Below are 25349 nucleotides of genomic sequence, written 5' to 3'. Positions count from 1 at the left end.
GAATGAAATGTAAAGCTGGAATTAATTAAAAACTTCCTGGGTTAATTATAAAAACTAAAAGATGGAAGTATTTTGTCATAGCAAATTGCCTATCTACTTTGTCATAAAGTTTCAACTGATGATTTTGTTTTAAATGTATTAATTTTGAATGGAAATTCAGTTATGTTAAGAAGTAAAAATGTGAATGTAGTTCAGCTGCAGAGCATAGTGACTCAACAACTGTCTGAAGTCAGGTGATGTAAAATGTATAGCAATAAGTAATTGATTTTGCATAAATTTAGTGCATATAAGCGGGATCATTGAAATGAGAACAGTTTTTTCTTGTTAAAGCCAGGAGTCTTCTTGTCTATCGATTAAGTCATTTTGAAGAATCACAAACAATTTTGGAGAATCAATTTCGTTTTAAAATGAACAGATTAGGGAAATCAAGTGAGAGCACAGTTAAAAGCCCATGTTTTATTTTGCCCAGGCCATAGATAATCCTTGTAGTACCCCAAAGTATGAGAATCTCTATGATAATGATTAAAACATAATAATTAAAAATAAATAGTGTATTTCTTTCTGCACAAATAATCCCAGTGAAATTATTAGTTGTATTTATTGTGGCAAGGGTATGGCACAATTTCAGTTATCATTTTAGATGGTTGCAGTTGTGCAGTTTGAGAACCCATACTGTAAAAAAATAATAGTACATTAAATATATAATTATCACAATGTTGAACATTTAAACTTTACTGATTTTGTAGGATGGAATGAAATTTATTTCTATTGGTGCTCTGTATTCTGAATTGGTGGCAGTGAGCAGTAAAGGGGAGCTCTATCAATGGAAGTGGAGTGAATCTGAACCATACAGAAATACACAGGTACATACAATTATATTTATTTGTTTGATTGATTATTTGCCATCAAGTTAATATCGACTTTTAGCGATCACATAGATTTTCTCTATGAAGATCTGTGTCAGCTTGGTATTTCAGATGCTTCAGTGGTGTACCCATTGCCACTGTAATTCATTCCATCCATCTTGCTGTTGGTTGATCTCTTTTTTTCTTTCCTTCCTCTTACCTTTTCCAGCTTTATAGTCTCCAGAAAGTTAGATCCTTGTATAATGTATCCCTAGCATAATAATATTAGTCTGGCCATTTGTGCCTTGAGTAATTTGTTCAGTGATCCATTTGTCTATTTTCTTGGCTAACAATTCTATTTAATGCTATCAAATATATATTTAATAAAAACTAATGTGCTATAATTACATCAGAGTGTGACCAAAATCTGGCTAGTGCTGTGCAATAAGTGGAGTGATTTGGCATCCAGCATAGATAGAAGGAGCAGTAATAGCAATGAGTTTTTAACAAGAGTTATGCTGCTTGGCTTTTTCTGGCTTGTAATTCTCTGTCTTACTTGAATAAAAGAAAATCACTTTCATGGCAAAAAATGTGCTGCTATTCTTGAATATAAAATTGGGATGGGACAAAATCTGCTTTTTAGTTGATCCTTGACAGGAAAGTACTGGCAGGAAACACCCACCATTATGGTGGATGTTTCATTGATGATTTTATAACATACTATCTGATGGGTTTTGTTTCCAAAGAATCCATCAATACATCATCCACGTGCAGGATCATTGGGATTGACAAATGAGAAGATAATTCTTCTTTCTGCAAATAGCATTAGAGCAACTGTTGCTACTGAAAACAATAAGGTATGAAACATTTGAGAAAACATTTTCTTTTTCTAGTTTGTATTAGTATTTTATCATTCTAATAGTATTTTTTATAAAATTTTAAAAAAATCAATTATATTAATTGTATCACTTTATTGCAAGATAAGTTTAATTGTTTTAATTGTTGTCAGCTACCCAAAGCTGTATAATTGGTATAGAAATAATTAAGTAAAAGAGAAATTTTCTTAACAACAACAACAACAACAACAAAAAAGATGGAGGAAAAGCAGCTATAGAAAGTTAATAAAAAACACATTGGGCTTTTTCTGACTTGAATATGGCCCCCAAAACTCTGTTTTGATCTTGGTTCTTAAAATTATTCAGAAAAACTCTTTAAAAATGAATTTGTTAAAATTTCATCTCAAACTTGATGATAACTGGTTGTTCATGTTGTGTATAAATAGTTGTCAGTAATGATTGACTAAAATAAGATTCTGAAATGAAAATATCTGATCACTAAATATTTTTTCCTTTTAGGTGGCTACCTGGGTAGATGAAACTTTGAGTTCTGTAGCTTCTAAATTAGAACATACTGCACAGACCTACTCAGAACTTCAAGGAGAACGGATAGTTTCACTGCATTGTTGTGCCCTTTATACCTGTGCTCAGTTGGAGAATAATTTATATTGGTGGTAAGTATATATTTCTGTTCAAAGCTTTAAATATATATTTGCAAAGAACAAAAACCTCTGCTGACCAGCTTATGTATTTACGTTTGAAGAGGTTTTTTGTTCGAAAATCAGCAGGTGAAAACATGATAAAAAAAAGATGCCAAAATCTTGTTCAGGTTTAATTTAATTTATAACATTTGAAAAACTGCCCAGTTCAAAATAACCTACTTCCCATTTATTTTAACCGAATAGAAGAAAATTATCTTCTATTCATATGGGCCATACAGCTTGAGAGTAAGGCTGTCTTGAGAAAGAGAGAGAAAGGGTGCTTTTGTGATTAATATACATTAATTTGAATACCTGATTGTTTTTCAAGTATTTCTGCCTGAATGTTTAAAACGGTATATGATACTACAACCTGTGTTTGCTTGATTGAGTTTATATTATTCTGCCTTTTAGTCCTTGAATCTAAAAATGAAAAGTTTGTATTTATTAATGAAATAAAAATGTTTGTAACAAAGATAAAGAAAAGATCAGTGCTGCCTTCAGTTTAGGAGCCAAAATCTTTCCCCTACAGCAAATTTCCAATTCTTATTGGTCAGGAAGATGGAATGTTAGGAGTTATAGTCTCAACGTATCTAAAAGACAGTAGATTGTGAGAGAGAAAGAGAGAGAGAATTGCTTGATTAATTTTGTTAAAGATTACAACAGATAATAAGATCAAATACCAAAGATATTTTAAAATTATTGGGATTTTTATGCAAAAGTTGGAAATGGACATGTATTGAAAATTGTTGAAAATTCAAGACTAGAAACCCTCAGTATACTCAACAATGGCATTCTGTATCCAAAATGTTCAAATAGACAGCATCATAATCAAACATAATTGCATCTTAACATAGCCACAGATGGAACAATTGTCTGCTGAATTGCAAAATGCTGTCAGGTGCTCACTGAGGATCAGACCATCTTCTGCTAATCATAGAAATTTCACATCAATCTAAAAAAAAACACAAAAACACTAGAAAGGATCCAGTGCCAATGAGATAAAACCTCAAAAACATTCCTAAAGACTATGAGGTCATAAACAGATTCAAAGACATTAACTTTGTGGAGAGAGAGCCGGAGAAAGGTAGAAATAAATAAAAATGATTACAAAAGAGAAAGGCAGAAAGAAACGAAGGGCAGACTGGCTATTAAACCAAGCCATAGAAATAGTTAAGGAAATGAAAGCCAGAGAGGATCTTGGGAAAACTAAAGACCTTAATGGAAGCTTTCAGTGGTTAGGCAAGAAGATATATATATGAACTTGGCGTATAGTCAGATAGAAGAAGACTGGAGGAAATAGAAATCTATTTAAGCAACACAATTATGAGTACACACTATGGAGTGGTGGATAAAACTTGCTGGAAAAACATTCTGTCTGCCTTCTTTTTATATATGAAATGTCTAATTTTCTATTCTTGGCCTCCACTGGCATATTTTCCATAGATTTCAAAATACATATTCTTAACTCAGTGTGAACAGTTAACTATTAAAACCACAATTTTAGAAATTGCCTAATATAATCTTACCTTCTCAAATCTTAAAATTCTTTCATTGGCTAGATGCATTGTCATTTATTGTCTCTTGTTTTAAATTTCTTACTAGTTTATTACATCGATTTCATATTAACATTAGTATTTTTCTTCCTAGGGGTGTCGTTCCTTTTAGTCAAAGGAAGAAAATGCTGGAAAAGGCTAGAGCCAAAAATAAAAAGCCCAAGTCTAGTGCTGGTATATCTTCAATGCCAAATATCACTGTTGGTACTCAGGTATCTACAAGCTTGTTTTTTTTTTAAATGTTGAACAAATTGAACTACAAATGAGTTGTAGAATGGCACAGTATCTGTATATGGAATTCTTAGGTTGAAGAACCTTGTTTTCTGAACTGACAGAATTTCAGATATGCTAAATATGTGCTATGCCTGGTAAATATTATATTTGTCTCCCTACCTTTGTTTTCTACTTTATCACTGATTGAGCTGTAGTTTTAAGTATGCTGATGGTCTTACTGTTAGGAAACTGTGTCATGAGTATTTTGCATTTAAACATTTACGTGTATTTCAGTATCACATTTTTATCTATATAATATTGTTTTTCCTTCTGATTTTTTGATGTTTAATTTACTATAATTAATTCATTTATCTCTTTATTTCAGGTGTGTTTGAGGAATAATCCTCTGTATCATGCTGGTGCAGTGGCCTTTTCAATTAGTGCTGGAATTCCTAAAGTTGGTGTTTTAATGGAATCAGTTTGGAATATGAATGATAGCTGTAGATTTCAGCTTCGGTCACCAGAAAGTTTAAAGAACATGGAGAAAGCTAATAAAACTACAGAGGCAAAGTAAGTGCTCTAAAATATTGTGAGGAACTTCTTTAATATACTTAGCCATGAGTGAAAATCTTTGAGAAGCATGGAATTATGGATCTCAGTCTTCTAACATTTTTGACTTAAATGGAATTCTATTTGATTATAATATAGAACTGTAATTTTAAACTTAAATATTTCTCCGAGGGCTGCAGCAAATAATGGAGAGAAGCAATTAGGTAGGCAGCCTTGAGTAATGCATAATTTTCAGGGTTTTTGAGTTTTTATTTTAATTCCAATTTTCACTAAGAACAATGCTTTAATTTGTACATTTTAAACAGTTTTTTAAATGTTATATTAACAATGCTTGTTTACCTAAAGATACCAGAAAAATGAATAGGTATATCTGAAGCATTCACCAATCTTGAATTTGTGAGAAAGCAGACTTACTTATAACTTTTGTGTGCTGTCCCAAAAGAGAGAGATTTCTTACAATAAATTAACTTGAAAGCAATTTAGATATAAATTAACAAAATTAGAAATGGGATAAATGGGATGAGAAACATTCCAGAATAAAAATATGAATTCTAAGCTTGACTGACTCAAAGTGTATGAATTACTTCTTTCTTTGAAATCTTAGGCCTGAAAGTAAGCAGGAGCCAGTGAAAACTGAAATGGGCCCACCACCTTCTCCAGCCTCTACCTGTAGTGATGCGTCTTCAATAGCAAGCAGTGCATCAATGCCATACAGTAAGTTATATGAAAAGAAATAGTTCATAATTGCATTGTCACTAATTTTGCAGTTGTAGTAATTTATCCATAATTAACCTCTAAATATCTAATACGGTTATTTGGAAAATACCAATTTTTTTATCAATTTATATATTTTTATTCCATTTAATCAGTGATGTTTTCATATTTTCTTCATTATATTTACTATATTTGAATATAGTATCAAGATGCAATTGCTCTGAATTCTGCCTGTTGCTTAGGTAGCACATGGCCCAATTGCTCCTGTTGCATTCTCCAGCCGGTGGTAGTCACCAGTTAATTCATCCCAGCAGTGTGAATTCTACATCAGACATGTAGAATACATTATTAGGATAGTGTCAGATTGATTTAGTTCTACAGGAACTTCCTTCTTCAGCTGTTTCTGATTACTTTAATTGTTGCCACTGGTGGGAAAATTTGAATAGCGGCAGTTGAGTAACACATATACAAATGCCCTAGTTACTTGTTCTTCCATTACTAATGGCTTTGCAGATCTGTGGTTGGTTAAATATAGACAGGACTTCTTTATCTGCAATAAATGGTGTTGCCACACTGTTTGATTTAGAAGACATTATGTAGGGGGAAGTATTTCACACATTGCAGAATGGTATGTGGAGTTTTACACATGTATAAAACATTTTTTTCATCTGTGGTTTCTTTATCTGTGATTGTTAACCTGAAGTGGAACTCCTGTAAATATTAAGATCCAGTTTATGCCACGTGTAAAAAATAAGCTAGAATTCTCAGCAGTTCCGCTTTATTATTATGTTCAAATGCAGCCAACCTTTTAAGATTAGATTCAAAGATCAATAAAATACTAATTTAATAGATAAAAGTGTTTTAATGAGAAAGTTTATTTATATTTCATATTTCTTAATCACCCATCTCATTTGGTTATAATATAATTATATTGTATATAAATAACATATACTATAAGTTATATTGCAGCCATATGCAGATTTTCTATAATCAAAAACTTATTTTTTTTTTCATTCTTTGTGCTTATCTTAGAACGCCGAAGATCTACCCCAGCTCCTAAAGAAGAAGAGAAGGTGAATGAGGAACAGTGGTCTCTTAGAGAAGTGGTATTTGTGGAAGATGTTAAAAACGTTCCTGTTGGGAAGGTTTGTATAAAACAAATCCCATTTTTGTTTACCTTTGGGTACTGATTTTCTGCTTTTTTTAATTACCTCACAGTAATTATTTTACTCTGAAATAGAGATTTGTACAGATGATTTTGAACTTGATGCTGCTTATTTTGTGTTAGCTTAATCAAAACAAGATACATTACAAGCTGCTTCTCTGCGGCAGGATATTATCTTAAATAAATGATTTCCCCCTCTCTAGTTACTCTGCTAAACTAGAATTGTTTGTTAGTTTTGAATAGATATAACCTCAGTCTGCATATAATGATTTAGCTATCATAAGCCACTTAATTAGAATATATCACTTCAAAATTGTTAACGCATTTCGAGCGTATAATATTTTCAACATGACAGTTTTAGTTAGGTAACTGCAGTTTTAATGTGCTGGGATTGGGGAATGCCTTTCGGTTTTTACTTCTTTAAAGGCAGCATAAAAATAAAATACATTTAAAATAAAGCTTCTAGGCAATTATTTGTCAACTTTCAAAGCTCTTTAGTATTCTCTAAGTGACATATTGGATAACATGCTATGTTATAAATTAAGAAAGCTGCTTTGTGTGAAGTCAGATATCAGATTTTTCATTCTGTTCTGATAAAACACTAAAATGGGGGCCCAGAGCAACCCTGGGAGCATAGAAGCTTTTAGTGAGGCTGGAAGATTTATTTAAATTGAACATAGCCCGCTTCAGGAAAAATACCGTATTTTCCCATGTATAAGATGCTATTTTTTTCCCCCTGCAAACACCTTGTTCAAAAATCAGGTGCATCTTATACAAGTGCAGCGTCTTATACATGGAAAAATAATGGTAACCTCCGCAGCCCAGGGCATGCCTGTGTGCCATGCTGCCTAGTGCAGGTGTCAAGCCCCTGTGGGCTTACCATTAATGGGAGGGGGGGAGGGGGCAAGATCGTTGGCCGGCTGCACTTCCAGATTTGCTGACTCAGCTGTTCGGCGCTCTACCAAACAGCTGATGGGCGCGGAGAAACTTGCCTGCTAGAGCGTCTTATACAAGGGTGCATCTTATAGATGGAAAAATACAGTAGATTATGATACCACTGTGCTGTGTTGCTGTCTTGAGTGGATGCTCTTTAGTAAAGAAAATTGTTGAAGATATTGAATCAGGTTTTATTTATATTTCTTAAAATGTTAATATCTTTAGTATATTTTAAAACTTAGGTCTTCAACTTCATTATGTCTTTCATTTAATTCTATATACGTATTTTTGTTTTAGGTATTAAAAGTGGACGGTGCTTATGTTGCTGTAAAATTTCCAGGAACATCTACTACTGCAAATTGTGCAAACAGCACTGGGTTAGACCCTGATCCCTCTTCTCTTCTTCAAGATTGCCGATTGCTCCGAATAGATGAACTACAAGTATGTGTAGTAAAGAGAAAATATGACAGTTTAAATGGTTAGGAGTTTGCTACAAGTTACCATTTATATATGAATCTGTTAATCATCTTTAAAAAGATGTCAGCTATAGAAGATACAGAAATGAACAGATAATAGAACTGTGAAACCTTATATTTCATGAACCCTGATTATTTTGTTAAAAATCAGCTGAATATGATGTAAATGAGATTTTAAAATTACTCAAAATCTGGTAAATGAAAACCTGGGCCCATTTATAAAATTGCTGTAAATTCAGAATAAGTAAAAACGTGTAACTTATTTTTAGTTACTATATATAGGATACAATTATGGACATTTTGTAAGATTAGATTATTAAAAGGAATATAACTAATGATGAATGATAAAAATTATTATTTTTAGCCACAACAACTTTGTTGAGTAAATGTCAGGGACAATGAATAGAGGGAAGAAATTGATTTTCAGCATCATGATGCCTTACTTGTCACCATGCAAGAAAAATTAACTTGGCTGGGACTGCAGAAGAATCTCTAGTTCTTTCTAGTAAATTTTATGCTCTTAATGAGAGGAGTGATTAGATACAGCAAGTTAATTGTATTGAAGTTACAAAATTTTATTTGTTACAGGTGGTAAAAACTGGTGGGACACCAAAAGTTCCAGATTGTTTTCAGAGAACCCCTAAAAAACTATGTATTCCAGAAAAAACAGAAATTCTGGCGGTTAATGTAGATTCAAAAGGTAGGTGTGAACTTTTTTCTTCTTCACTGTATAGCACAGTCAAACATCAACACAGGAAATGGTTTATGATATTTTATATTATGTCATAAACTGTTTTATGATAGTTTTATAAAACTATTAATTTTATAAAATTTGCCAAGTTTCAATTCCATAGGAGTTATAGGTCCTGGATTTTGAATGCATTCTGTAAATTAGGCCATTTGAAGTACCTTGGTTAAAAAATTGTTGCCTATGATGGATTGTTTTGCCCAGGAACAAGACTTTCAGAAGTATATAGATATGTTAAACTAGCAATGGTCTTTTTCACTTTCTAGGAGTCCATGCTGTCCTCAAGACTGGAAATTGGGTTAGATATTGCATTTTTGATCTAGCAACTGGAAAAGCAGAACAGGAAAATAATTTTCCCACTAGCAGCCTTGCTTTCCTTGGACAGAATGAGAGAAGTGTTGCTATTTTCACTGCTGGACAGGTTTGTTGTTATTCTAAATATTTAGAAAGGGGCTTTAATGCAAACTTGAATGATTTTGAACCTTGTCTTTATAGGAAAGCTGTCAGTATTCTTGGTCCATATACAGGGCACATAATTTTTCTCTATATTTAGGGTGCAAGGAATGTGAAAAGAAAGAAAGTTACAAATATTTAATACTATAGAGAGGGTTTATCTAAGCCTATGACACAGTTCAGTGGTTGAGGAGGGAAAATGTTGGGAAGGTCTTCTCCCTTTCTGTGACATTTTAAATTATTTCATTAGTGAATATACAATCCCTACACAAAATAGGAATGATCAGTTCCCATCATCCCTGACATAAAATTTGTGATATTGGAATAGATGTTGTGATATCTATGTTAAATGGTAAAATGTGCGTATAATCTTTTATGCAGATTATTCACATAAGTTGGAATGACATATTTCAAACTCAGTATTGCAAGCTCAAAACATTTTTAATTTGAAACATGTTGCATATTTATAACAATTGCCCTTAGTTTGTGATTGCTTTGAAGACAAAGAGGTTATGTCTAAGATGAGTTGAGCTGAGTTTACTTCAGGAGATGCTGCTGCTGGAAGCCACATTTGTCCTGTTGTTAAAATAGGCAAGATGGCAGAAAGAATGTTGAACCAAGAAGAACAATAGCTGGTAGATGAGGAAGGTAAACTTCGTAAAGTATTAACTGAAACAGTGAAAACAATAACTAGAATTTTGTATTGCATGACATTTTGCTTCCTACATAGGAATCACCAATCATTCTTAGAGATGGAAATGGTACCATATATCCAATGGCAAAAGATTGTATGGGTGGAATAAGAGATCCTGACTGGCTTGATCTTCCTCCTATTAGCAGTCTGGGAATGGGAGTACATTCCTTAACAAATATTCCTGCTAATTCAACCATTAAAAAGAAAGCTGCTATCATCATAATGGCTGTTGAGGTAATTAAATATATTGAACATGCCAAATGCTAAATCAATCAATCAATCAATCAATCAATCAATCAAACAAACAAACAAACAAACAAACAAACAAACAAACAAACAAACAAAAGTTAGAGGCATTGTATCTTTTACTCTCTTGGTCTGTATTCAGTCTTTTGTAGATATTCCTAAATAGTGATTTTAATCTGAGAGTTCTAGGCTTTATATAGATTTCTGATGTACTACAAATATTTCGATAAAACGAAAGCTCTTTTTCAAAGTTATATAGTTGATTTCTGAAGAGTTGTGCAGTTTAAGTGACCATTACGGTATAAAGTTAGAGCTAGAATCTTCAAAAATGTAATCCTATAATTGCAGATTGTTCTGCTATGGTGTTAAATGTACTGAAAATTAAAACAGACATTTTATCTCCTTGTCAGCAAGCATTTGGATACAGTCAGAGATTTTAAATGTACATTATATTGCTTACCATTTAAGGCAGGTAGATTTTAAAGGGCCAAAATTTTCTAGTTTTCACATTACTTTATAGATCATGCACTTTTGACTGAAATCATTACTGGTAAAATTAGTTAATTTATAAAATGCAACATTAATTCTTTATTATCATCACAATTTTATTGATTGTATTTCTGGCTCACCCCTTTTCACGGAGTTCAGAGCAATAAAATAGTTTTAAAAAATGAACTGTATACTGTAGCATACACTGGGTAATGGTGCCTGTTTTATTTTCTGGGTGCAGAAGCAGACTTTAATGCAACATATTCTGCGATGCGACTATGAGTCCTGCAGACAGTATCTTATGAACCTCGAACAAGCTGTTGTCTTGGATCAGAATCCACAAATGCTACAGACATTCCTTGGCCATCGATGTGACGGAAATAGAAATATTCTGCATGCTTGTGTGTCTGTGTGCTTTCCAACCAGTAATAAAGAAACTAAAGAGGAAGAGGGTAAGCTTAACAATCTGATGCAAATTCTTGTGCACCTTGTTGAAAGAAGGGTCCACTGTTATTCAGAAATCAATTTTGAAGTAGCTTTGTACATATATAGACAAATTAATCACTGAGAGTCTTTGAGATTTAAATGTTATACCCATGGCTAGCACGGCTACCTTGGGAAGTAATAGATATAACAGTGATATGCAGCACTTTAATTTTAAAGCCAAAAATATGTTTCAGAGCAGCATGGGCATACATGCCACAGTTGTTGATGTCTGCTTAAGCTGCATTTTTTTCTGGACCAACAGAGTCCTTTACAGCAGGCATGGGAATTCTGTCAGCACCTCCTTAATATAAGCATGTAATTTTCTGCAAATACAGAGGATTGCTTAGAAAAAGACAGCTTTTTAAAGAGAGATACCAGGTACCTTCTCTAAAAATCTTTAATAGTCTCAGAACACAGAATATGCCTATTTACAGAGATTTTAGATTCTCTTTGAAATAAAACTGGGCTTAGAAGAAGGCTGTTTCTTAATATTTGGATTAAGTTGTACAGAAAATCCTTGTTGAATGGTGCTAATTGGGATTAGAAACTTCATTATTAAGCAATGCAGTTGTAAATAGAAAAACCTCATGACCATGCTGCTTAGCGATGGCAGTTCAGGCAGCATGAGTGCTGTCATTAAGTGAGGACTGAGAGGGTTGTTAAATGAGCACCTCATGTGACTATGACTTCCGGTGTCCTGCCGGCTTCTTCATTGATTTTGCTTATGGGAAGCTGGAAATGAAGGTCACAAATTGCAATCACACGATTGCAGGATGGTGCAAAGACTATATATATGAACTCTGGTTGTAACTACCACTTGTTCAGTACCATTGTAAGTTTGAACAGTCATTGAATGAGAGGTCATTAAATGAGGGACCCCTTCTACACTAAACCAAAACCAAAACAATGTAAAAACTGGGTCACTGAGAAAGAGCTGTTGTAGAAGATGACCAGGTTGAGCCCGAGGAAGGGGCAAACACATCATCAGTCATGAATCCCTTCGCGCTCACCTTGAATTCATTCTACTCTTGTCTTCCGCTAATTAGTAGTTCAGATTCTTGTAGAGAGTTCAAGCTTACAATAAATCTTTATACCCATATGAATTGTCTCAATCTGATTTTTCTAGTGCTTGACAACTGTAGAATAAAAGGGAAAGAGCTAATTTTGGTCCTTATTATCATCTGTGAGGGGTTTTTTGTTTAAATAACTAAATGGCTGCCTTAGGCTACTGGAAGATTATTTGCACTTTCATTTCTTAAACTTTCATGCAAAAATAGATTCAAATATATTTGTTTCCATCCATTCTGGTAACATTACTTGGAGGCAAAATAATAAATTAAAAAGTCAGTTACTTGCTGTGAAAGTAACCTAGCGCTACTTTAAATGCCCTGTAAGCTATTTTTGAGCCTCTGAACATTGTGTCCTCCAAATGCATTATTACATTGCTAAGAGATTGACATCCACATTTACTAAATGTTATAGTAAAGAGCTTAAATTTCCTGTCAATTATATAGAGTAGGGTAGGGTAGGATAGGGTAGAATAGGAATAGGAATAGGAATAATAGGAATAGGAATAGAATAGAATAGAATAGAATAGAATCTTTATTGTTACTTTAAATGTAAACAAATCATCATATATTAAAATGAAATTTTTTTGCATTCAGCTCTCAAAAAAAAAATACCCACATACCTATGCATATACCCACATACACACACATATATGACACAGAGAAACATCACAGTCTAGTTCGAATGTATATATATACATAGTGGGGGGAAAAAGAATCCTGGGAATTTACAATACGGAAGGCATAAGGAACAAAGCTGTTACAGAATCTAGTAGTTCTGCTATAAATACGTCAAAACCTCCTCCCAGAGCAACAAAAACAAACCGTGAAGTGGGTGTGTGGGGTCATGCAGATACCTTCTGTGATTTAAATTAGCCTAACCTTCTGATCCCTTGAAACTTTTATTAAATAAATTTTTATTCCTGTCATTGTTTTGCATTTGAGTAAATATTTGATATATGCTATTGATTTCATATTAGGACATTTATATAAAAATGACAAAGGCATGTGAAAGAGAAATGTTTTAGCCATGATAGCAACAGTTTTGTCAAGGTTCTTATTTATGTTTCAGAAGCAGAGCGCTCAGAAAGGAATACGTTTGCTGAAAGGTTATCTGCCGTTGAAGCTATTGCAAATGCTATTTCAGTGGTATCAAGTAATGGACCAGGAAATCGTGCAGGTTCCTCCAGCAGTAGAAGGTAGGTTAGCGATGATGATGATGATGATGATGATGATGATGATGATGATGATGATGATGTTTGTTAAGTCTGATTTTTGGCGATTCTATGGGTCAGGTCTCTCCACATCTTCTAGTACTTATTTGAATTTTGCTGATGTCCAGCCACCGTGTTCTTTGATGGCATAGTTTCCTTTTACCGCTACTTCTTCCAAACATAATTGCTTTCTCCACTGAAGAAGCTTGTTGGATGAGAAGCGAAATGTTTTTAAAGAAGACACCAAGAAAGTCTAGTTGCCGTTTGGAAAAAACACATTTGGGACCTTTGAATTGTGATGCTGGCGAAAACTTGTTGTTTTTAATAATTAACATTATTATCAAGTAATATAATATGGATCACAAGAAAACCACATCATTTCAGATTAGGTGAAATCTGGTTTGATTGCTTACCAGAAGCCATAATGTAAATAACACTTATATATTTTGGACACGTAATATAAAGGGAGGTTTAACTGGGAAGAGCCTGATATTTGGCAAAATCAAAAGCAATTGAAGGAGAGGCTAATGGAAGGCAAGATGGCTAGATACCTTTACTTGATGATAAAAGTGTCAGTTTACCAGCTTAGCAGACCATTTTGGTAAAATTATTTTTTTTCTAAAGCATAATTATTTATGACTTTATTGTTAGTTTGCGACTGAGAGAAATGATGAGACGATCTTTGAGAGCAGCAGGTTTGGGCAGACATGAAGCTGGAGCTTCATCAAGTGATCATCAGGATCCTGTTTCTCCTCCCATAGCTCCTCCAAGCTGGGTTCCTGATCCTCCAGCGATGGATCCTGGTAAGATCCTGAGATGTTCCTCTGCATAATTGCAGATTCCAAACAAATGTTAATGATATGTCAGATGAACCCTATAGCAAGAGTCATGTAAATATGAAAGACATGTATACCTACCTTAAATACCTGTAATAGGTACATAATATAACCTATTTGATTGCATGCAGTATTTAATGAAGTGTGAAATTACCACATGGATGTTGTTTTAGCAATTGTTGCTCATTTTTAGGTTTTTTGCCTGCTGTTTGCTAGTTACTCTTAGACTTATTGAATAACTTTTGGCTAGAAGAAAACTTAAGCAATGTTTTTTTTTAGTTACTATGGGGGGTTCCATGTTGGGATGTATTTTATTTATTGATGTACATCCTGCTATTCTGTTTGCTAAAGATGGTGACATTGATTTTATCCTGGCTCCTGCTGTGGGATCTCTTACTACAGCAACAACTGGCACTGGCCAAGGACCAAGCACTTCCACCATACCAGGTGAGAGAACATTATTTGATATGCTTAAATTTATATCTTTGCAAACAGATTGTGTAGATGTATTTACCTAAAGAACTCCACCGTTGTACCAGCTACTTTTATTTGCCAGTATTTCTGTAAGTCCTACAAGTATATTCCATAATAATTTGCATGCATTAAAATATGTTGTCAGTTAAAATGTTGCTTCAGGATATAAAAGGCCCAGTCCTTCTATTTCCACTATTATTGATAATTTTGTCATATCACATTTCAAATATAGTTGCAATATCAGTCGTAATTGTCACAGCAACAAAGCAGCTTTTAAATTTTGTTTTTCATCCATGTTTTCTGATTTGTAGGTCCTTCTACAGAACCTTCTGTAGTGGAATCAAAAGACAGGAAGGCCAATGCGCATTTCATACTGAAATTGTTGTGTGACAGTGTTGTTTTACAGCCATATCTCCGGGAACTGCTTTCAGCCAAGTAAGAATCCTCTTGTTAAATTTCACGCATTGGCTTCATACTCCTGAGAAGCAGGTAGAATAACTTGCCTCTTCCAGAGAGTCAGTATTTGGTTTTATTCCTGCTTTTTCAATCAAGCCGTTACCTGTCCTCATATTCTTATGCATTTTTGAAAATCAGGACTCAAGTAAAATATATGCTGTTTTTTAATGTCTTTACTTTTGATTTTTTTTTAAAAAAAAAAAATCTTTCCTGAAGGTATTTCAATTGGAAAATGATATGGATATATTTTTGCTTGTAGGGATGCAAGGGGCATGACACCATTTATGTCTGCGGTCAGTGGCAGAGCATATCCTGCTGCAATTACTATTTTAGAAACTGCACAGAAAGTTGCCAAAGGTATGGACATTTTTTTTTAAAAAAAATTGCTAATGATTTAGGATTTTTTTTCTTTGAGAGTTTGACACGTTTTATAATGTAGAATGAATGGAAAATTGCAGTTTCCTTGCTACTTGTCTATATTACTTGGATTATTCCCTTCTCTGGAGTTGGATTAATTCAGTTGAAGAAATTTTCTTAGAAAATTTATTCCTTTACCATCTCTCTCTATGTAGTGAATTATATTTTCATTGAGACACAGGTTGTGGAGTAGTTAAGGCATCAGGCTAGAAACTGGTAGACTGTGAGTTCTAGCCCTGCCTTGGGCATGAAGTTAGGTAGGTGACCTTGGGCCAATCACTTTCTCTCAGCCTTAAGAAGAAAGTAATGGCACACCATTTCCAAAAAAACTTGCCAAGAAAACTTCAAAGATTTGTCCGGACAGCCTCTGAGAATCGGACATGATTGAATGAAGAAAAAAAAAACTATTTTCATTACTTATTGACATTTTATTTTGTTGACTTTTAAAAGGGTTTGAGATAGTTAATAAAGGAAGGTGTATAGCAGTTACTCTCAATAAAGACAAAATAGTCACAGGACAACCTGTGTTGTCCTGTATAAGTATAGCATAATATATAACTGAAGTAAAGCAGTATTTCCTTTTCGCTTTTGCAGAGCTTCTGAGTGTTTTTAAACTCCTAGTTTTGATGTTTAATTTGGAACCTTCTCTCCTCTTTCTGCTCTTTCTTTTTAAAGCAGAGGCAATGTCAAGTGAAAAAGAGGAAGATGTCTTTATGGGAATGGTTTGTCCAACTGGCACAAATCCAGATGACTCTCCTTTGTATGTTTTGTGTTGCAACGATACTTGTAGTTTCACATGGACTGGTGCAGAACATATAAATCAGGTAAATTTAGGGAGTCTTGGTTGGCATTTTTGTCATTTGTTTATTTTCCCAAGTTTACAATTTATTTAAAAAAAAATCCACATTTGTTTCACTATTGCTATTTTTCTTTCAGCCTTTTCAATTTTCCATGCAGACTAAAACAGTTGAACTTGGTTTAAACCCAGATGTAATTATTCTTGCAATAAACTCGTTAACTTATTTTTAATTTATTTTTGTTAAGTTAAAACTAGGACTAATTCAGTATTCAGCCATTGATAAGCAACAGTTGTGTACTTAGATGTTACCCTGCCTTAATGCTTGTATGCTAAATTAAAAATCTAATCTTTGGTAACACTGGGAAAGGAAACCAGTGCTCAGTTGATGTTTAATAATGAAAAGAGACATACAAATAATAAACCAGAAGAATGACTCGGGTAACATTCCTATATGGATTTACAAAAGAGAAACTATTAAAAGTTTTGAAAAGATTTGAGAAGAGACAAAAAAGAAAAAACCCTAGTTCTAGGATATATTTAAACAGATTAAAGATCAAGGTTGTTAAAAGTAAAGAGGAGTAATCTAAAGTTGATTACTTCAAGGTTAAAATAGATAGGTTGCTATCTCTGGTAACTTTTAATGGAATTTTTGCTGACCAGAATGACAAGGCTTTAAAGTTTTATTTATAAATAATAAATGAGACACGGGAAGAAGAATTCTTTTCTTCTATTTTATGTGAAATTTAAGTGACAAGTTACTAAAATTATTTTATACTTGCTGTGATGAAGGGGGAAGTTAACTTCTTTATGTTTTTCTTTTTCTTTACTATATTCTTATTTTTTTCCTTATTTTCTATTTTTCTGTTTTTTCTATTCTTTTCTATAGTTTTTTTTATTTTTTAAGATTGTATTAACTTTTACCCTTTTAATTGTAATGCTTAATAAAATTATTGAAAAGAAAAAGAAAGTGAACAGGGTTGAAAATTAGCACAATTTTAGAAAATGTGTCTGGAAGTCTTAATATCCTTAAGATAGTCACTGCTGCAAATGCACTTTTTCCAGTGGTTGGCTATTCCACAGAATGAGAAAAGGAAGTCATAGTTTTGTGCCAAACATCCAGTATACTTTCAATATCTATGTGTAGAGGGAGGGGAGGGAGAAGGGTGTTAATTTGACTTTTTCTAAAATGTGGTTTTCCTCCCATTTCAGGATATATTTGAATGCCGAACATGTGGTTTACTGGAATCTCTGTGCTGTTGCACAGAATGTGCACGAGTGTGCCATAAAGGCCACGATTGCAAGTATGTTTATGTTTACTGCAATAAATAATCACAGATTCTGTTAACTATACCCATTTTAGTGGGCTCTAAACACAAAAGAGCCAACAGAACACAGGTATTCATAAGCTATTACCTACCATTATTCCACTATTCCCCATTGCCATTCTTACTCCTACTCCTGTTATTTCAACTGCTACTTTTAGTGAGTTTTGCTAGAGAAAATTACCTCTTTCTAGGTGCTTTAGGCTACTTCAAACTGCTTTACTTCCATACAGGAACACAGATCCTTCACAACCAGCTGTGTCTCAACAAGCTTTTTTAGCCAGTGATGTTGTGCTGGCTGGGGAGGGGGTTGAAAGAGACAGGACAATAGTACTACAAGCAATGGCCATTTTCAGGGCAGACTGCTCTCTCACAATGAGGTTTAGTGATTTGTTGTTCAAAATTGTTCTTATGTATTTTTATTGTTAATGTATGGAAACATACGACACAAAAGTTGAAATTGAAGATGTGGATCCCATTTCTGTTGGGGTGAGAAGGTGAAGATTCACTCAAGTCAAGTTTAACGCTAAATGACTACATGGCCGTTGCCATTTTCTTTCCTTGGCAACAGCTTGTAGCTTGCCACGGCCACTTTCTGAAATGTTTTTCCTATTTCCCAGTCAAACATACAGCATGGTACGACTTGACAGTCTTCTGTCCAAATGTCAACCGATCCTGCTTTGTCTGTCTCTCTGTCTTGTCTGTCTCCTTTCTGTTTAGACACAGGGGTTTGAGCGTTCCTTCTCGGCAACATTTGCTATGTATTCACAAGTACATAGGCAAGGGACAATTTTACTCTTTTTCATAATTGTTATTCTTAAATTAGTGCATTCCTTTATACATGACCATAAAGCTCACATTTTTAGATCTATAGTTCATGTTGATGTGAAAAGTGATCACATGTAATTAAAATTTCCTCTCTTTCAGGCTTAAACGCACATCACCTACAGCATACTGCGATTGTTGGGAGAAATGCAAGTGCAAAACATTAATTGCAGGACAGAAATCTGCCCGTCTTGATTTGCTTTTCCGGCTGCTTACTACTACAAATCTTGTCACCATGCCAAATAGTAGGCAAGTGTCTGTTTATTCCAAATGGGAGAAAGTGATCTGAGACATTCAGAGCAGTCTTTTTTTTACACTTCTCTCTATGTTCTAGGGGGGAACATCTTCTACTGTTCTTAGTACAGACAGTTGCGCGACAAACAGTAGAGCACTGCCAATACCGGCCTCCAAGAATTAGAGAAGATCGTAATCGTAAAACTGCAAACCCTGAAGGTAGGCCATTCAGCGATTTACAAAATTTTCTGTTATAGTCTTCCCTTCAAAAATTTCCCAGGACACATAAAGAGGAGGACTAATATATAATATAAATACTATTATATTAGCTATTCCAGGCTTCTCTTTCCATTCTTTTCCTGCCTTACTTAGGATGAACCTAGCTATTTATATGTTGTATTTCCACATCTTCCCTTTCCTATCTTAATATTTCCTTCTCCCATCATCTTTCTAGTTTAGGAATATACCACTTCTGTAAACTGAATCAATTTTTTTGAAGGTCCACTCCAAATTGATAAGATTACCCTCTGATTTGGAGAGATTGAAAGAATTTTAAGATGTGAAATGGGAAGCCTAAGCATCTGCAATACTTAAGGCATCCATTTTGTTCTTTAATTCACCAACTCTCAAAATGCAAAAGCAATTCTATATGAATGAGAAAATACATATCCCATCTATAGATGTCTCTAAGCCCCAAACATAACAGAATGCTGGTCACTTATTGGGAAAGCTCTTTCTGGTTTGGGACAGGGAAGGCATCAAAGTAATACTATTTTCACTAATTCGGTGTTTTTGCCCTCCTCATAGAAAAGAGTGGAGTATTTTATTTAATTGTTTCGAAAATTATTTTATAGTGGTTTCTCCAGACTCTCTTTCAACCTAATAGTAGGTAAAAGTAGTAGGCGAGACCTGGCTCAAAAACAGCAACTGTGAGAGGGACCTTGGACGATCACTTGACTATGAGCCAGTAGTGTGCAGCAGTAGCCAAAAAAGCTAATACAATCCTGGGTTGTATAAACAGAGGCATAGAATCAAGATCACACAAAGTAGTAGTACCTCTTTACAAAGCTGTAGTAAGACCACATCTCGAATACAATCAATTTTGGTCACCATACGACAAAAAAGATGTTGAGACTTTGGAAAAAGTTCAGAGAAAAGCAACTAAGATGATCAAAGGCCTGAAGACTAAAACATATGAAGAATGGCTGCAGGACTTGGGTTTGATTATTCTAAAGAAAATAAGAAATAGGAGGGACATGATAGCAGAATAATTTGAGGGGTGTCAAATTATTTTCCAAAGCACCAGAGGGCAGGACAAGAAATAATGGTTGGAAACTAATCAAAGAGAGAAGCAACCTGGAATTAAGGAGAAACTTCCTAACAGTGAGGACAATTCACCAGTGGAACAGCTTGCCTTCAGAAATCGTGGGCGCTCCATCACTGGAGGTTTTTAAGAAGAGACTAGAACGTCACTTGTCTGAAATGGTGTAGGTTCTCCTGCTTGAGCAGGGGGCTGGACTAGAAGACCTCCAAGATCCCTTCCAGCTTTATTCTATTCTAAAAATGGAAGGGAAGTTTGTGAGAGAATGTAGCAGCAGATTTAACCATGTAACTTTCCTGATTTCCTGAGCAGTTCAATTCATACTTGCAAGCTTACCAAACTGGAAGGACTTTTATTTCTCACATTTATTTAACTGACTATCTCACAAAGTGACTCTGGGTGGCTTAACAATAAAAAGTAAGCCGTTTAAAAAAAAGATATAATAAAAGTAGCAATATTTAACAATGTAGCCATCTGAACAAGTTTTCATTTCCCTAAGATCCCCAAACTTGTTGACATAAGCCATATCTGATAATGGCAAAGAATATTCCATTCTGGAAAAACTATTGAAATCTTCCTTTATTTGTATTTTAGATTCAGATATGCCTGATCATGATTTAGAACCGCCGCGATTTGCACAGCTTGCCTTGGAACGGGTTTTACAAGACTGGAATGCATTGAAATCTATGATCATGTTTGGCTCACAGGAGAACAAAGACCCGTGTGTATTGATAGCATGTTTCAGTTTATTTGAAAATTTGCTTTGTATCAAAGACATGCAACTACATTTTATTCTCTTTTTCCTCTTTTTTTCCCCTTTTTTCCAAGTCTTAGTGCAAGCAGTAGAATTGGTCACCTTTTGCCTGAAGAACAAGTTTATCTTAATCAGCAAAGTGGTACTATTCGGCTGGATTGTTTTACGCATTGTCTCATTGTGAAATGTACAGCAGATATTTTGGTAAGGCGGGTGTTTTTTGATAGACATAGTGCCAGTTTTCTTTTTCAATTAGAAGTTCATATAATAATTTGCAAATCTAAACTGTGATGTGACAGTTGTTTTCTTTAGCTTTTAGATACTTTGCTGGGGACACTTGTCAAAGAATTGCAAAACAAGTACACCCCAGGTCGCAGAGAAGAAGCAATTTCTGTTACAATGCGGTTTCTGCGTTCTGTAGCTAGAGTTTTTGTAATTCTTAGTGTGGAAATGGCTTCCTCAAAAAAGAAAAAGTGAGTTCTATTTTTTTAAAAAATCTTTACTTAGATTAACATTAGGGTGAATACTGTTACTGTATTTTTATATTATATATCGATTCATGTAGTTTTTTAATATGAACCTCAAGCTTCAGTTCAGTATAAAAGAACAGAGAATGGCCATCTGTGTTTTGTGAATAAATGTCCCTTTCACATGGAAAACCTGTGACTCACTAGCTGTTCTCAAAATGGGAGCAATTAAGAAAATATAATCATAATTTCCATTAGCTTTAAGCTGTCTGCCTGACAGCTGGTTTGGTTGTATAAATTAGATGGAAATGTAGCATGTTATGCCTCTGATCCTTACCTGATCCTTACTATTTTAAAGACAGTGTATTAAAGTGTTTATTGATGGAAATAATTTGGCATCATATCTAGTGACATATGTTGCCATGGTTTGTACTTCCATCCATCCATCCATCCATCCATCCATCCATCCATCCATCCATCCATCCATCCATCTTTAAAACAATACAGTAGTACTTTTAATACTTGTCAGATCTATAAGTACGGGTATTGGAGAAATTATCCATCTTCTTAACAAGAGCTGAACAAACTGCTCCATGGGGTGAATTAAGACAGAAAGGCATATTCTATTTAAATATTTTGCTATTCTTACTGTTTTTCATTTTGCATGGTGTTTACATAGAAGGATAGAAGAGGAGATGGAGCAAAGTCATAGAGGGATTTAAATAAGGATGAGTATCACACTGGAGTAAGCAGGAAGCCAGAATTTAAGGAGGGAGACATTTATTTAATTAGAGAAGTGACTAATTTGGGAAACAGAATGCTAGATACTAATTAATTCTGGATAATATGAGAACAATTCAGTACTCATTGTGAGACCTGATCAGGGCTTTGACACATTTTTTTTTCAAAAGGATTTTTTTTGCAGCATTGTGGGAGGAGATACAGCTTGACCATGGACTATACATGTAAGGAGAAATTTCTGTAATTACATGTGCAGCAAAAGCATTAAATAAGAATAGTCTTGATTTATATGTTTTGTATATTTTGGTCCCTTGTGAATTAATAGATGATTTCCTTTTCCCTTTCCCAACTCTTTTCCAGCAACTTTATTCCGCAGCCAATTGGAAAATGTAAGCGTGTATTCCAAGCTTTATTACCTTATGCTGTAGAGGAATTATGCAATGTAGCAGAGTCCCTCATTATCCCAGTTAGGATGGGTATTGCACGTCCTACAGCACCTTTTACATTGGCAAGCACAAGTATAGATGCCATGCAAGGCAGTGAAGAGCTGTTCTCAGTAGAACCTCTTCCTCCACGGCCATCTTCTGACCAGTCCAGCAGGTAATGTCCAACATGTAGCTTATTATGATTACATTCTTCTAAATGCAATGCCATATGCTCTTTGTCAGGTTGTCTTTGGTGCAGGTGAGTTTACTTTAAAGTAACAAATCACACCCCACCCTCCAAAAAAAAAAAACCCTGTATGAACGCGTACAAGCAAACAGTAAAAGGCTTGGTTCACCAGTGTGATATAAATGAAGAGTCCAAAACAATAGTTTCTATATATTTTAAAAGGACAGCATAGCTGAGGATCCCACAGGTAATTCCTCGACTTTTGACTAGTACTTAGTGACTGCTTGAAATTACGATGGGCTTCCCTGGGGTGCTTAAGACTCAGTTCCAATGTTCCCCCCGGTCACATGAATAATAATAATAATAATAATAATAAAGTTGGAAGGGACCTTGGAGGTAATCTAGTCCAACCCCCTGCTCAGGCAGGAAACCCTATAACATTTCAGACAAATGGCTGTCCAGTCTCTTCTTAAAAACTTCCAGTGTTGGAGCATTTACCGCTTCTGGAGGCAGGTTGTTCCACTGGTTAATTGTTCTAACTGTCAGGAAGTTTCTCTTTAGTTCTAGGTTGCATATCTCCTTGATTAGTTTTCCTCTGTTGCTTCTTGTCCTGCCTTCAGGCACTTTGGAAAATAGCTTCACTCCCTCTTCTTTGTGGCAGCCCCTGAGGCATTGGAACACTGCTATCATGTCCCCCCTCATCCTTCTCTTCATTAAACTAGACATGTGTAGCATCCCCCAATCTGGGGCTAAGCTAGCTTGGCTGGGAATTGTAGTCCCAGTGACTAGCTAGGAATTATGGGAAAAAAGGTCCAACCAAACTGGAGGATGTCAAATTCACAAAGGCTGCCTCTTAATTGATAATTTAGGCAGTGGTCTTCAGCTTGTGGTCTGCGGACCTCTGGGGGGCCGTGATGTCATCACAGCCCCCCCCCTTACAAATCTTAAGTCTTGGCCACAAAAGGCATTTAAAAGAAGGGCTGTGGTGTAGAAAAGCCACTGATCTAGGTATTGTTAATTGCAGATAGCACGGCTTCTTCGTGGGACTTTGACAATTTACAGGGGGAACAGCAAAAAATTCAGCAGCATTTGCAAACGTTTAATCTTTGAGAAAGCTATGATGTTGGACACTTAGCAACTGGCCCACATTTATGGCTGCAGTCACGTACCTGCATTTTACAATAGTTTTGCTGAAAGCTGCCTTTTTAATACAGTTTTTGGCAAAACTGGCTTATAGTGAACCATTGGTTTGCTTATTTGACTGCTGCAAAAAAGGAACCCCAGCCGTGGTTGTTGCTGCCCACTTGTGCTGCTTCCTTAGCTCCAAAACTGGATCCTAAAAAGGCTTTTCAGAACTTGCCTGGTAGAACAACCTGCCAACCTAATTGGACCTCTTCCAAGCTACCTTGGCATTCATTTCACCAAGATAAGGCGTATACCTTATCCAAAGACCCAATGCTTGGAAAAGCGCCACAGGTTTTCTTCTCTATTTGTTCTTTTTTATTGTCTTTTGAGAAAGAAAAACATGGCTTTGTTTTCCTACAGTCCAAGTGTGCAAAGGAGAGAAAACCAAAGAGCAGTATTCTTTGTTCTGCTTCCTGGTTCTTGTTTGTGAAAGAGGGCCAAATGGAAACACGCAGTTTGAGTGACATGTTTAACATATGCTGGGATGCTCAACTTCCATCCCAGGACTGGGACAGTGCTTCAGCCCTAGCTCTCTTATTGTGGCTTCACAATGAGAGCACTGGAGGGAAGACTCAGCAGACACTGGTTGTTGGAAATAGGGTGGCATAATCAGATTGAACATAACTGGAACTCTGTCCAATTATCAAAAATAATTTGCAACTCTGTCACCATCAAAGTTGCTCACAGTCCCCAGCCCAGTTTGAGAACCAGTGAATTTTTGCAATCTAAACAGAAGAAGCAGATTCTTTGGAGATTAAATGATTATACCCCTCTTTGATTTGGATGACTCCGACTTTCTGGGCTTCCCCTGGACATTGAGTGAAGTTGTGGGGTGAACCCATCTTGTTTTTGATTAGAAATTTGCTAAGTGTCTCCAACAGTGCTTTATTGGTTTTAATTTTCTAAAAAATGTTTTCCAGTTTGTTAACTCACCAGAGTTTGGGCAGGCATATAAAGTCGGTTAGGTAATAAAAATAGTTATAGAAAATTTACTTTTCATTGATCTGTTTCATTTTTGATATTAAAATTATTTTTACCATTGCTTTGTGTTTGTATTTTTAAAAGGCGTTCTTCTCCCTTCTCTTTTCAGTTCCAGTCAGTCACAGTCCTCCTATATCATTAGGAATCCACAGCAGAGACGGATCAGTCAGTCTCAGCCAGTTCGTGGCAGAGACGAAGAACAAGATGATATTGTGTCAGCAGATGTGGAAGAGGTTATTATTGTAATTGTTTTCAATACACAGTGTATTATGTATTTCAAAATAAATACTGGTTTAGAAGAATGTGAATTTTGTAAGCATGCACACTTTTGCCTGTAAAGTTAGAACTGTCCTGCATAAACACATCTAAATTTGTAGAGAACAATATGGAATACTAGAAACATTGTCCTGTTGACTTCTAAGTATTCTGGGCTCTAAAAAGAACAGTCTGACCTATTGTCTGCATTTCATTTCTCTTTGCTTTGGGGAATTCTGTTTGGCAGTTCTTGAACATAATAAA

At 34.9% G+C, this 25349-nt stretch overlaps 1 protein-coding gene across 1 annotated transcript in view; it reads left to right on the top strand.

The window, feature by feature from the left end:
* Nucleotides 1-25349, top strand: part of UBR5 (ubiquitin protein ligase E3 component n-recognin 5) — an 80001-nt gene that overhangs the window by 29495 nt on the left and 25157 nt on the right. Inside the window, exons 10-35 of the mRNA XM_015816367.1 lie at nt 747-863; nt 1592-1702; nt 2201-2355; nt 4030-4147; nt 4534-4718; nt 5323-5432; nt 6465-6577; nt 7831-7974; nt 8598-8709; nt 9024-9178; nt 9941-10138; nt 10881-11091; nt 13265-13391; nt 14058-14209; nt 14594-14689; nt 15028-15151; nt 15432-15529; nt 16265-16413; nt 17598-17689; nt 18638-18784; nt 18870-18988; nt 20685-20811; nt 20919-21048; nt 21157-21317; nt 22413-22652; nt 24940-25063. Of these exons, the coding sequence (XP_015671853.1) occupies nt 747-863; nt 1592-1702; nt 2201-2355; nt 4030-4147; nt 4534-4718; nt 5323-5432; nt 6465-6577; nt 7831-7974; nt 8598-8709; nt 9024-9178; nt 9941-10138; nt 10881-11091; nt 13265-13391; nt 14058-14209; nt 14594-14689; nt 15028-15151; nt 15432-15529; nt 16265-16413; nt 17598-17689; nt 18638-18784; nt 18870-18988; nt 20685-20811; nt 20919-21048; nt 21157-21317; nt 22413-22652; nt 24940-25063 (3615 nt within the window). The remainder of the gene's footprint in view (nt 1-746; nt 864-1591; nt 1703-2200; nt 2356-4029; nt 4148-4533; nt 4719-5322; nt 5433-6464; nt 6578-7830; nt 7975-8597; nt 8710-9023; nt 9179-9940; nt 10139-10880; nt 11092-13264; nt 13392-14057; nt 14210-14593; nt 14690-15027; nt 15152-15431; nt 15530-16264; nt 16414-17597; nt 17690-18637; nt 18785-18869; nt 18989-20684; nt 20812-20918; nt 21049-21156; nt 21318-22412; nt 22653-24939; nt 25064-25349) is intronic.

Source organism: Protobothrops mucrosquamatus, unplaced genomic scaffold (assembly GCF_001527695.2).
Source record: "Protobothrops mucrosquamatus isolate PMUCROS unplaced genomic scaffold, P.Mucros_1.0 scaffold439, whole genome shotgun sequence".
NCBI classification, from domain to species: Eukaryota; Metazoa; Chordata; class Lepidosauria; order Squamata; family Viperidae; genus Protobothrops; species Protobothrops mucrosquamatus.
Note: the sequence above shows the minus strand (reverse complement) of the source record. Positions and strands in the feature narration are given on the sequence as shown.